The sequence below is a fragment of the Myotis myotis genome, unplaced genomic scaffold, assembly GCF_014108235.1.
Source record: "Myotis myotis isolate mMyoMyo1 unplaced genomic scaffold, mMyoMyo1.p scaffold_m19_p_13, whole genome shotgun sequence".
NCBI classification, from domain to species: Eukaryota; Metazoa; Chordata; class Mammalia; order Chiroptera; family Vespertilionidae; genus Myotis; species Myotis myotis.
The window spans coordinates 44130039-44143857 of NW_023416317.1; the positions used below are offsets into that span (position 1 = coordinate 44130039).

Sequence of the window (13819 nt, forward strand, 5' to 3'; positions counted from 1 at the left end):
TACTTCAAAAGATATGCGTTACAAAGCCCTACTGTGACTCAAATAATCACTTATTTTTAAGGGGGATTTGCTAATGTAGGATTGGTTTCTTATCTTCCCAGCCCCTAGTGAGCCTTTACTGTGCAAATTCGCTGATGGAGGACAAAAGAAGAGACAGAATCAAAGCAAATACACCCAGAATGGAAGGCCTTGGCCCAGGGAAGGAGAGGTGAGTCCCAACTGGCTTGTGCTCAGAAACTTGGCAGCAGACATCCCTCAGTAGAGGGACAACACAGACGTTTGGGGTCTTGAGGAAATCAGGTCCCATGGAAAAGCAAATGGCTTCTCAGGGGGCAAATGAGCAGGCCTTTGTTAATGTGCTCAGGATAAAATTTCTTGAGAAAGAGATAGGACTTCAACATTGACCTCAGTTCTGCACTACAGTAAGTCGTCTGTCTTTAACTAAACTTGAACCCCATAGGCACCCATAGAAAGACTTATTCACAAGAAGTGATGTGTAATTGTATAATAGCTAAAAACTGAGGGTATGATTACTTAAGAAAATATTGGTGAAATCAACAGTGAGAGTTGAGTGTGTTTTGAAACAAGCAAACAAACATTGAGATTGAGGTGTTCCACTTGCACACGTGTATGTATTTATGCATATTCCCAGATGTTCATAAATGTGTTGATATGTGTTATGTATGTTTATATATCAATGTAAAATATAACATATTCTGTTGGTCAAGGAGAAAGAAAAGTCAATACCCACAGGGTTTTGTTTTTCACAACAAGGAGGAAAGCATGTAACTATTAATTTTCCATTTTCTCTCGTAACACAAAATGGTAGAAAAGCAAGCCTATGGATCCAATTCCACTTGGAATGATTTCTTTTGGTTATTTTTTTCTTGTAAGAAAACAAAGAAAAGGTGTCTGGGCTTCTAAGAGGTCTTTTTATTCTTTGTGAAAGGAATGAAGTTGTTTGAATGACTTGAATAAATGCCATTTTGTACCAAGGCCATAATTTCAACAGAAGAGCTTTATTTAGCATTTCTATTCAAAGCACCTACTTCACCCATTTATCATTTAAGAGGCATCCTATTTGATGCAGCATTTTACACTCTTAGCACTGAGAGGACATTTGTAAGGAAAGAAAAGGGGGGTATTTTTCTCAGCCAATCCTTTAGCCATTTTTCAGTTTCTAAGGCTCAGTTTTGAGCATTTTCATGCAGGTCTCAAAACCCCTCTTAAAGAGTATACTTATATCCAAGTACTGTATAATCTATAACTCATTACCTGAAGACATGAAAAAGAGAATCACCATGGACTGCCTAAAGCTATTTTTAAAAAGGCAAGAGTCCCAATATTCTCAATTTTAGAAAAGCTGAATGACCCATGTGTTTTTAGCGCGCAGTTTAATGGCCAGTGGTTAGCATCGCTGCCCCCAGAAGACAGCTGATTTCTGATAGCGCTCATTTTCACATTCGTCCCATACCAAACATCCAGAGTCTAGAAAGATTCACTTGATCTTTTAAAATTTGGCTGGGTCAAATGCTTGCTGAGTAGAAAGATTTCTGGATCCAAACTGTAACCCAAAAGCCTCACAGCTGAATTAGGTAACTTGGCACTAACGACTGAAAGTTCCATTCTTGTCTTCTCGAGAAGCTATAATGTTACATATGCAGTGCAGAATTGGGATGCCAGGTGCAGCAACACGCTTCGCCTGAGTCTACCTTTCATAGAAACCAAACCAATAAACATAAAAGAAATGCAGGATTAGAGCTGCCACCCTGATACTGTGTACCGAATCTGGGCTTCTGGTTTAGAGTATGATACAAAAGAGCCTGTGTGCTCTTGGCCTGGAAACATTGTGGTGTTCAGTTTAGGACCCAGAGTCCCTTATAATTCAAATGTAGGCTTTAAAAGTATATTCCTAATCTCTGTTTTCAAAAGTTACTTTTTCCTGTTGAAGTATGAAAATCAAGGGACCTTAATAAATTTATCTGTGACCAATACAACTATATTCCAAGGCTGTAGACACATTCAGAGGAAAGAAATCAGAAAAAGAAATGGCATGCACTAAAAATGTGCCTATCAAATATATTGATTTTGAGGTGAGCATGTTAATTTTTATAATTTTATTGTGGTCTTAGAAGTTGACACACCAAGAATGTTGGATAACTTTGTGTGTCCATCACAAAATATTTTGTACCTGCTAGAGTAAAGTGTATTAGTATGATTGATAAAGTATGGCATAATATACATTAATCCCAGATAAGCAGTATTTAATTTTATATACCAGTAAATTCTAATTACTATATTTCATTGTTTCTAAGGCACACATTTTTGTTGTTGTTTTTCCACATTTTCACACTTCTGAAATTGTTTCCCTCATATCATCAATGTCATCATTACAAGATAATTTGTGTTTGCTCCTGTAAGTCACCTAGGTGTATTACCTACATTCTCTGTTTAAGGTCTATGAATTGAAGCTTTAATCAAAGCAAGAGCAGAGGGTCAGATTCTTAGGGGAAATTATTTTTTGTCCCCTTCCTTTATCCAGTGCTAAGATTGAGACCTGCAACTCCCTCAAAGTTCATTTCTGATGGGTAGTGGTGTTTTTCATTTACCTGGTAGCCCTTTGACATCCCAGCTTCATAAGGAGGCCATTTTGGATGTTTGTTTTGCTTGTTTATTTGTTTTGTTATACAGTTGACCTTGAACAACAGGCATTTGAACTTCACAAGTTCACTTACACTGTGTTTTTTATAATATGTTTTTATTGATTCTTAGAAAGAGGAAGGAATAGGGATAGAGAGATCGATGAAAGAGAAACGTCATTGATCAGCTGCCTCCTGCATGCCTCCTACTGGGGATTGAGCCTGCAACCTGGGCATGTACTTTGAACTGGGAATCGAACCAGTGACCTCTTTGTTCATTGGTCATTGCTCAACCACTGAGCCACACCGGCCTGGCTGCACATATTTTTTTTCAATAAGTATAGAGTTGGCCCTTCATATCCCCTGGTTTCCCATCCACAGTTTCAAACAACTGCAGACGAGAAGCAGTTATCAATCTGCAGTTGGGAATCCGCAGATGCTGAGGGCCAACTATATGCATCTTTCTACCCTATTTTATTTCAGGGACTTGAGCTTCTGTGTATTTTGGGGTCTGGTTTGGGGAGGATCTGAACCAATCCCCCATAAAAACTTAGTTAAATTTGGGGGTATTAAAAGTTACATGTGAATTTTCGACTGCATGGGGTTGGCATTCAATCTCTGTGTTGTTCCAGGGTAAACTGTATACGATAATGGTAGACCTTTCAATCATCATTACTTTAGATACAGTGAAGGATCATTTAAATTCTGTGGCTTTTAGAATTTGAGATAATAGCACAAATTGAGGCTGTTTACTTTCCTCCTTTTGAAAATCAGGTAAAAACGTTAGTGTGAAAAGTATTTCTGATGAAATGCTGAAAATACAAAACCATTGGACTGCAAGCATCTAAGGAGTACCTTAAACATGACAATTTATAGGCTAATTAAAATTTTAATTTGTTATATAAATCCATTTTCTTCTGGGTGGCATTTTGATAATAGTTCCTTTAGCATAGTTTAGTGAAATGCATTTTTTTTACCCCAAAAACTCCAATATTGAAAACTTTATACACATATCTTAGTGAGGTTTTGAAACATAAACATATGCTGGGACATATTGTTGTATAAGGAAAACAAAGGGATAGTTTAAAGTTATTATTAGCTTTCAGGCGACAAATGAAGCTCTGAGCAGAATGACTAGAGGTTGGGGCTGTTTGGCCTTTCTTTCCCGGTGCTCCACAGATCTGACTGCTTGTTTTCAAATTCTTGGTCTCAAATAAGTTTTAATACTCTTAAAAGTTATTATTTATTACTTCATTCAAAAGAAATAATAAACCCATCTCACTATCAAAAAAAGTATATTTTGTTGAAAGTACTATATTTTTCAAAGCAGAGACAATTATTTTTGAGAATAATGACACCGCTTTACATTTTTGCAAATCATTTACTGCCTGACTTAGTAAAAGATGACCAGATTTACATATCTGCTTCAGCACATGTGTTACAATATTCTGTTTGCTATAAGCATATGAAGTCTAGCTTATGTAGACATGTCCTTGAGAAAGGCAGGAACTATGGATGTCCCCAAAGGATCTCAAGAACCCTGGGGTGTCAGGAGACCACCTTTTGAGAACCATTGTCCTAGAGAAGCTTGAGCCAAGGACAGGGCTGCTATTCCACATCCATATACCAGGAGAACCAGGCAGCTTGTGGAAATATTAAAATGTACCTGTAGCATTTGGTACATAACTACTGGCAATGATCTATCAGTGCAGCTCCATTGCCCCTTCCACTCTGGTGCCTCCTTGAAGACCTCTCATGATCCAGCAAAAGTGAGGTGCTGGCTGGCACAGCAGGAGTCCCCCGGGATCCTACTTCAGCATTTAGATTCTGATTGGCCAGTGCTTATGCCATACTAGAGGTAAAATGTTTTAAGGTCACTCCTAGCTCAGAAATAGTCTCACTTTGTCATCTCTATGACTCTCAAAATATTACATTGGCCATATATTTGATGTTATCTAACATCATATTCTCGGTTCTTACTTCAGGCAATATGTTGCCCAATTGATCTTGTTAGTGTTCCCCCAAAGGACTAGTCTGGAATCAGGAATGCATAAAACTAGTCCAAAAATATACCAGATACGTGAAGAGAAAATCCTGATGTGTCTTTCTATATAACTTAAGAATATATTTTCAATGACTACCAAAAAACCACCAAGTCTGTTTGTACTCTTTGCCCCAAATGATAGCTGATCAAAAAACACTCAACTATTTTGTAAACATGATTGAATCAAATCAAAGGATGGATGTTTCTATTATGAGAATGAAAGTCTCTAAAATTTTGAAGTTGTTTTACATTGACTCTTGTGTCTATTCTTTGAATTTCCTTCAGAATTTTCAAATATCAGTAAAGGCTAAGTTTCAGATCACAGAAGATAATGCTATTTCTCCAAAATTTTATGCTGGGATATTACCCTTAAATAGTTGAAATGTTATAAACAAATTATTTTCACTGGCTTCAAAACTCTAATCTAGCTTTTATAAAATCTTCCCAAGCCCTATACTAATTGAGTCATTAAATGTCACTGATAATGATTGCTTTGGGAATTGTACTTCCAAGAAATAGTGTTTTGGCCATGGATACAAACAAGAGATATGCCAATTGAACAAATAAAGAAGCTAACAAAGTACTCATACATCTAGTGGGGAAAAAAAAAGACAAGCTTTTATTACAAAAACTAAAATCAATAAAATTACATTTATTGCCTTTATCTTCTTCACAGTTCTCTGCCAGAGTCAATTTAAAAGCAATGAATAATAAATATTTTGTTTTTGATGCTCTGAAGAAATATTATTTTTTACTATGAAAACACTTAACAAGATTATCTTCAGAGTCTCAATATTCAGATGAACTAATGGAACTAATTAGCATTCAACAGGTTTCCAGGAATAGTTTTTAGGTTATGTTGAAGAGAAAAACAAATAAGTTTTTTTGGTGTGTGCATTCTAGGAATACTAATGTTTGGAATTTCTCACTTATTTCCAGTTAAAGAGCAAGTTTTAGATGAGGCATCAGATGATATATTATTTCTTGAAGATATTATTTAAATGCATTTGGAGTTGCACAAAGGACAGGAGTAGAGGATAGGCCCTGAATAATACCAGGGGGTGCCATTCACACAAACCAGAAATGGCATCCCTTAGCATAGTAAAAATGCTATGGCTTTGCCTGGACATGTTAGTTTAAAAACCTTTTATGAGATGGAATAAACTGGCATAGTGTCCTTTAATGTCCTTAAGTTAATAGATCCCATTAATCCACTCAAAAGTCCCATATTAGTGACTGAAAGCTAAAGTTATCAGTTTTATCACAGTCAACTTAAGCTAAGTGATCTGTTATAACCTATAACCTAGATAATGTTATCTTATTGTCAGACCTGATATCGACTGTTTTCAATGATGGATAAAAACTTCCCCTGTGCTGTAAAGTTCTATAACTTTGGTCCATGTAGAGTTACTATTAATAAAGTATCTTTAGTGCCAGTAAGTGAATGAAGACCTGCAAAGTGTATATGGGAAAATGAGATTTCTCATGCTATTCTAAAGTCCATAGCCAAGTTCAGGCAAGGTTGATAAACCTGATTTCCAATACCCAACCTCCTACCTGTTGTACCTCAAGGCATTAGGAGTAATTATTCATTTTGTCTACATCCACTCATGATTGAGGCAAAAATGTCTTTTCAGATTTCTGAATTGGCAGATGATCATTCTCAACTCAATAGTTACACCCTTTGTTCCAATTCTAGATAAGTAAACATTTTCTTGGAGGGATATGTTCTAATTTTTTGTTTGTTTGTTGTTACTTTTCAATTTTTTTTTAAAAAATAATCTGAATACACACAGATTTCAATTTTAACTGTCTTCATCACCATCATCATTGGTGCCCTTGCATGACTAATACGTTATGCTGTGTCCTGAGGACACAATGAGGTATAAGGTATGATTTCTGCCCTCAGCATATACTAGATATAAACACCGAGAGTAAGAAGCCCTGTGTTTCCAATTTGCTTTCTTACCTTTTACACAAATGTTCTTTTTGAGATCATACTTGTATTTGGAAGAGATTTTTTTTTAAAGGCAACATTGAAGAAGAAGAAGCAGCAGCTTAAGGAAAAAGCAGTCAGTGAGCACTTGTTGAGTGTCCGTTGGGCAGGAGGCATGAGATTGCATGCTATGGACATGGTGTCAACACATAGACAGATTCCCACCTCCTTGAAGCCTAAAATGGCAAAGGCCTTCTTTGTCTGTAAAATAGGAGATTAAAAGTGGAATGGAATATCAATTAGTGCTGTAGAAATAAAACCAGTGACTATAACTGACTTCATATCTGTATAATAGTGACAGAAAACCAAGCTGAAATAAGAGAAATCACAACAGAAAGAAACAGCAGCTGCAAGAACATTAGTTCACATTAATCTTGTTGCTACGCATTAATTGCTTGTTTGAGTATTTGTTTTTCAGGGTAGGTAACTGAGAAATTGATTTATATGCATTTATAAACCAGAAATTCTCCCGAGTTGGAAAGCTCCACCTTGTCACCTGGCTGATAGAGGCCTCTGTGCCCTTGAGTGCTGGCTGAGTGGCACAGAGAGAAGCAACTTGAACTTTGGGGTGTTATTTAATATATCTTGAGTCCTTCCCTAATACACCTATTAAGAATAGTACTTCTTTCTGAATTCTAAGGAACTGTGTATGTCTACATCTGTTTGCTTTTCTTCATAATTTATAAGGCACTTTAGTGGTTAAGGAAGAAAACTCTAGAATTTAAATCACAAATCTACAGCTTGTGAGCTGAGTGACAACACAGCAGATTTTTCAGTCTTTAAGTTTCCTTTTCCTCATCAGTAGAATGAGGATGGTCAAAAGTGTATATTTTGTAATTGGAAGGATTAAATGAGGAAATGAAGGTAAAGTACTGAACACAGTGCCTTGAAAATTAGAATTGCTCATGTATCAGCTGTTATTATAACTGTCATAATATCATTAACACAATCCAGGGCTTTTTCACCTGAAAGCCAGCTTTACTGTGTTCCTTATGACTCAAATGGTTAATTCCTTTTTTTCCAATTTTATGCCATGTCTATATTTATTTTCCAAACAGGAATTATTTAAAATTATTTTTAAAAGAAAATTTGCTGCCAGTATAATTTTCTAGCTGAATTTTTTTGCTTATTTTTATAAAACATCATGTGAAACAAGTCAAAATTATTTTAACTTTGACCCACATTTTATTAATGTTTTTATAAGATCACATTCCAAATCATAAAGCATTATTTAGCACTGAAACATTAGTTGTTTTTGAAATTTCTAGCCAACTTTCCCTTGAGGTTCAAGAAAAAATTATTTCTATTAACCTTGAAGCCATACTGACTGCAATTTAATTTTATAATACTGAACATCAGAAAATTTATGTTTTAGAGATATGAAATTTAGGTACTGCTCAATGAGCTACTAGAAATTAAAGTACTTTGAGGAGAAACCCTATATCTAAAGAATTAGTATAGCTGTATAGTAAATAGAAATAGTATATCTAAAGAATTATTTTAGAAACTTACTAAAACATGTAGATTCAGGATATCTCTGATCATATTTCAGGAAAGTTGAAATATCATCTATCTAGTTCACTACTATTTTTTTTGTGTATATGATAGTGCATGATAATTAGTTGTATAATTATTTTCTTTAATAAGACCTTGGGAAAAAAAAATTAAGATATATCTATTAACATTGCCAGGTTCTGCAAAGTCTTTTTATCTTGAACCTAAGGGGAGTCCTTACTTTTGACTGTTATGGTGAATGCCAGCACTTGCAAGTTGGGTTTGTCAGCCAGCCCATGAGATGTAATTTTTATTCATGTCATGGGCTTTACCTGTAATTTGGAGAGCAGACACAAAGTGAAGCCCCTTTTAATCTCTAAAGAAATTTTCTCATTAGCACAGAACTTGAATTCTCAGTAATTCAGCATGAAAACTTCCTTACTCGGTTAAGTGTTCTTATTTTAAAGTTGCTGGGCCCAATATTCACTAACCTATGATCACTAAAGATAAAAAAATAAATCTTATAAATCCCTATAATAGTGTATTTTTTGCATATAATGTGATTAATGATGAGTGCCAGTCCTCTGTCTAGTCTCCATTCTCAAGAAAGAGGATGGGGTGATATTCTTATGTTGTTGGAGCAGAGGTATGAATGGGGGTTTAGGCTGGGAAGATGACCGAAGTAATTACAAGGAGAAAGACTGATGGTTTATCTCCATGTCCTCTATATTCCCTTGACCAAGTCTCAATGGATCAAGGCAGCTAAATGGGGCATCAACCAACTGGGAGATTTCTGGAGTTGTTGTCATTATTCTGACAGTCCTAGCCTTCCACAAGACTCAGAATGGTCCCCATCAATATTTAAGCCATAGCTCCAACCTCCAAGTAACATCAAACTGTAGTTGGGACCTGGATGAATATGGACCACTTAACCAGATACCCAGGACTTTCACCTATCTAGATGCACAGGATTGCCCTGTTAGCAATATCAGCATTTTATATTTTTCACCCTGTAGACATCCTATTATTGGTTCCAAGACACCATCAATTAAAGATGAAATATTATTTTAAGTGTCACTAAAAAAGAAGAGACAATTGCCAAGCTATCAAATGCCATCAACTATGTCAGTACCAATTTCACAGATATTAATATGTGAAATAAAAGTGATGTCTTAGCATCGATCAGTTTTAGTTGTTTAGACTAAGATAAAAGCTGGAGTTCATATATAAAATATAGTAATGTTCTCTTATTTTCTTTTATGGTTATCAATCAAGGCTTAATTTAATTTCAGTTTTAATGACAAACTAGGACTTCTTTTTCCCTTAAGACTTTGAGAATCTTAGCAGGCTACATCATATAATGCTAGTATACTTTTTCTTCTGCTTCCTTTTTAACAATGCTTTTTCTGTGCAGCCTTAGGCTTTCTCAGCCATCCAGTCTTCATTCTGTCTGCATCTTTCTCTCTTGTTCTTCTCTGTTGCTATATAAGAGAGAAGTTCTCTATCTGACAAGAATGCTTTTAGTAAAAGCCAGAAAAGGGAAATTCCATGACGCATAGTGTATAAACAACAGCATGACTCTCCTCGATGTTTTTCTTTCCCAAACATAAAGAGGTGAAATTTTCTCTGTTTATTGACCTTTTTTTGGCTATTTTTTAAAGTGATCAATCCTTTGCATCTCATTTGCTTGAAGATGTCAAGATGTCTTTTAATTAACAGTCCTCTTCTCCCCACTCCTGGTCAGTAACTTGGAGAAGAGGGGCCTCCTTCTGCTAGGCTCCTACTCATGATCTGTCTCAGTACACTGGCTTCCCTGCTGCATGGAAAGGTCTCTGAGCATTTCCAGCACTCATCTTGTTTCCCTCTGTCTCTACTGACCAATCAAAGGCTAAAACATTTTCTTTAGAAGTTTGGGTTCAGTGGAAGTTTTAAAGAGTAAAGTTTACTAATAAAATAAGGGAAACTTAAAAACACTCAAATTCCTTTTTCAAATACCCATTTAACTGAAGTCCAAATTCAAAATAGTCTTTAGGTCAATTAGGTATTTATTAGCTTATTTAATAAACATTTATTGAGTCCCTATTATGTTCCAAACACTTATGGACACAGGCAAGAATCTAGTTGAAACATACATGACAACGTGTAGTCATATTAGTGCCCATCTTCAATCATGGGGACAGAACAAAGGCAGCAGTTAATGCCACAAGGAGAGACAGAGATGGCTTTAAGAGTCTGCGATGTCTGGTTTGAGGCTGAAAGACTAGAATTTTCATTTTTCCCACAGACAGTGATGCAAAGTTTCCAGCCAAAAACTACAGCAGCAGAGGTCCAGAGGTTCAGGGTAGGGTGAGTGTATGTCTGAGTTTGGTGAAGAACAGGGTCTAAAATTGCACAGCATGATTATGGACGTCAGTCTGTGAATAAAGACTTGATCATGAGGGGCTCTGTGAGCCATGTTTTATTTAGAAAATAACACTGTGTCACTAAAAGAAGAATCATTATGTGGTCAGACTTGCCTCTCGCAAGAGCAGTCTTCAAGCGCAATGGTGTGGCTGATGGATTAGAAAAATATTGCAAGCAAAAGTAGGAGAAGCTATTTATGACCAAAGGATATTAGTAAACACCCAAATAAGAAATGATAACTTCATAGGAGACGTTGACCATACTTCAAACTTACTAATCTAACTTGGCAATAAATGTCTGGAATTCAGGCTAGATACTTGAGTTTGAGATCAAGATTCAAGAATCACCCAGACATAAATAATAGTTGGAATCAGAAGGTGAATGTCATCTCTGTATGGAAGGAGAGAGGAGGAGGGTGAACCCTGGCCCTGAGTGCTGGCATCCCAAAGGCAGATGGAACATGTAACACCAAAGCAGAAATTGCTCTCTGAGCGATCAGAAGAAAACTAGGGGACAAGCTCACAGAACCCAAAGGAAAGGAGTTTTGAAAGAAAAGAAAAATATCACTGATTAAATTATGCAAATTAATCAAGTATAATTTGGAGTAAAACTATTCCTTGAATTCATATGTTATGAAAATTAGGGAGTGTAGTGAGAGCCACAGGTTGGTGGGCATTGTCTTTTTTTTAAATCTTTATTGTTGAGATTATTATAGATGTCCCTTCCCCCCCCCCCCCCATAGCTCCCCTCCACCCGGTTCCCATCCTACCCCAGGCCCTTGCCACCCTATTGTCTGTGTCCATAGGTAATGCATACATGCATATAAGATCTTTGTCTAAACTCTTCCCTAATGGACAGTTAGCTTGGATGTTGCTGTCTTATCTCAGGACCATGCAGTGTAGTCTATCTTTTGTAGGCTTTGGCAATTTCTTTGTTTACTGTCATTTGTCCCTTATCTTCTCTTCAGAGAGGCAGTAGTTACACATTGCCCAGGGGATGTTCTTTTGGCAGGTGAGAGCAGACACCTACATGGTTGACTGCCCCTGCCCAGAGAAAGAAAGCATTCAATAGTCACCTGGCCATGGCAGAACCATTCCCGGGTAAAACCCTACCATTTGCCTCATGAGAAGGCCATGATTTCATTCTTTCTCCTCCCCTTTCTGTAAGGGCTCCAATAGCCTGTCCTCAACTTGGCCCCTTGTGTATTATTTCGGAGGATTAGTTCTCTTAACAGGAAGTAGGTTAAAAGCCCTTTTTCTTTGGCCAAAAGATTTACTTGGCATCCATGAGGTTGTGGTTTTCTGGTGATATTTATTGATTGATGACTATCTTGGGTACCCACACTTCTGGTGTCACATAGGAAACCCTCCATTTCTCAGCCCATATGGCTATTTGGATTTATGAATTCTGTCTAGCTTCCACTAAAAAAGAAACACTGTACCATGAACCCTGAAGTGTCAGTCTTTATTCTTGGCCTCCTGCCCATTCTTACCTTGATCCTTCTGGATGTAGTAACCCCACCCACCCCAGCTCTTCTGTATTTCATTGACCCAGCAAAACTATACATCTCCTGACATCTCCAAGCATATTTCTGAATCAGGCCTCTACTCAATAGTTCTTTTACAAATGACATACCTTTTTTCCCCTACCTAAATTTAAATTTTAAATAAGTTGTGAAGTACATAATGTGTTGTTGTTTTATAAGAAAAGGAGTTTTTTTGCCATTATAAAAGTAATTTTCATTATATACAACTTAAAAGAGTCAGAAAAAAAATATATGAAAGGAAATACTATCATTTATGGTCATATGACTCAATATTTTCACATTTACCCCTGTTAAAATTGTTTTATTTCTAGTCAAAGATTAAATTTTTTAAATTTTATTTGTTGACATATATGTACATATAATTTTGTATCATGACTTCTTCACTAAAAGGTATGTTTTCTAAAGAGAAATACTGATAAATAAATTAAACCAAGTTAAGTGAGACTTTGCTATAGAAGCAGTACCTAAACATGTATAACACATTTTCAAGTCCCTTTTAAACACATCATCTTTTACTGGTAAGTCATCTTATTTTATTTAGTGATTTGACCTACACCAACCAACAGTTGGAAATATTGTTAAAATTGGTTTCAAGAAATAAACTCCTTAGAGATGACATCAAGAAAATTTCTTCTTTGCCTTCCTGAACTCATCTTGTGGTAATTTGGTACCAGTATTTACTAAATATTTACCACATATTTACTAAAGTGTTGCTTTAAAGCTGATCACAGAAGATTGGAAATCCTTGGGATTATTCATCGGTAACTCATCCAATTTTGATGACTCATGTGTCAGGGCAGAATTTAGAAAAAGGAGAAATGTTAGGCTAAAACATTAATGTTTCAGTTTCCAGGAATTTCAGTGCGTATCTGTCTGTATGAAGTTTACTGCCTCAAACTTTTTGATCCCCGTTCACATTACAGTATAAAAATAATTTGAAAAGTGATCAAAACAATTCTGCCAGCCTACCTTTTCATTGGCTTTGTTAGAGTCCATGTTCCTCTGCTTCTCCAATGAGGCCAAGCATCTCAGAAGAGTTTTTCAAAGTGCTAATACCTGTTTCCTAATATGTATATTTAAGCAGCATTTCTATATTTTTTACCTTTCATTTAACCTGTTAATCATTTAAAGTTATGAATATAAATATTTAGCTCCAAAGTCAACCTAATGTGTCTTAGTGAATTTCCTATAATACTAAAAATGATTATGAAACCCTAATTTCTCCAATAAGCCATATTTTTATATTTCTTCCAAAATATTTAGCTCTTTAGTATGGACTCTATAAGGAAGGACCAGACATATTCTATTATAGTCAAAATACTAAGCCAAAATTCATCTGCTGCTGAAAAATGACAAAAATGCCCCTTTTTGTTTTAAATAAATTATAATCGCCTCTAGCACACAAAAATGTGAACTTGAGAAATGAAAGTTATTTGTTAATCTAAAAGCCTTTAAAAAAAAAAAAGAAGATTGACATGATTAAATATCAGTTTTCTGCATATGTGGTGTGACATTTTCATTTTGTTCCAAGTTATTTTATTTTTGTGTTACTCCAGAGTTTGTAAACATGCCATAAAATTTGGTAATTACATAATGATGATTTCATGGTTCCAGCTTAGTATAAAGGTAGCTAGACAGAGCAGCAAAATTGATTTTCCTTTTTACCTTAATGGAAGGAAACAAAAGGAAATTGCATG

General features: G+C 35.8%; 1 protein-coding gene across 11 annotated transcripts in view; it reads left to right on the top strand.

Annotated features, from left to right (window-relative positions):
* RBMS3 (RNA binding motif single stranded interacting protein 3) overlaps positions 1 to 13819 on the top strand; it is a 623837-nt gene that overhangs the window by 485076 nt on the left and 124942 nt on the right. For all 11 annotated transcript variants that reach the window (XM_036332820.1, XM_036332827.1, XM_036332828.1 and 8 more), the window contains exon 7: positions 102 to 208. In XM_036332820.1, the coding sequence (XP_036188713.1) occupies positions 102 to 208 (107 nt within the window). The remainder of the gene's footprint in view (positions 1 to 101; positions 209 to 13819) is intronic.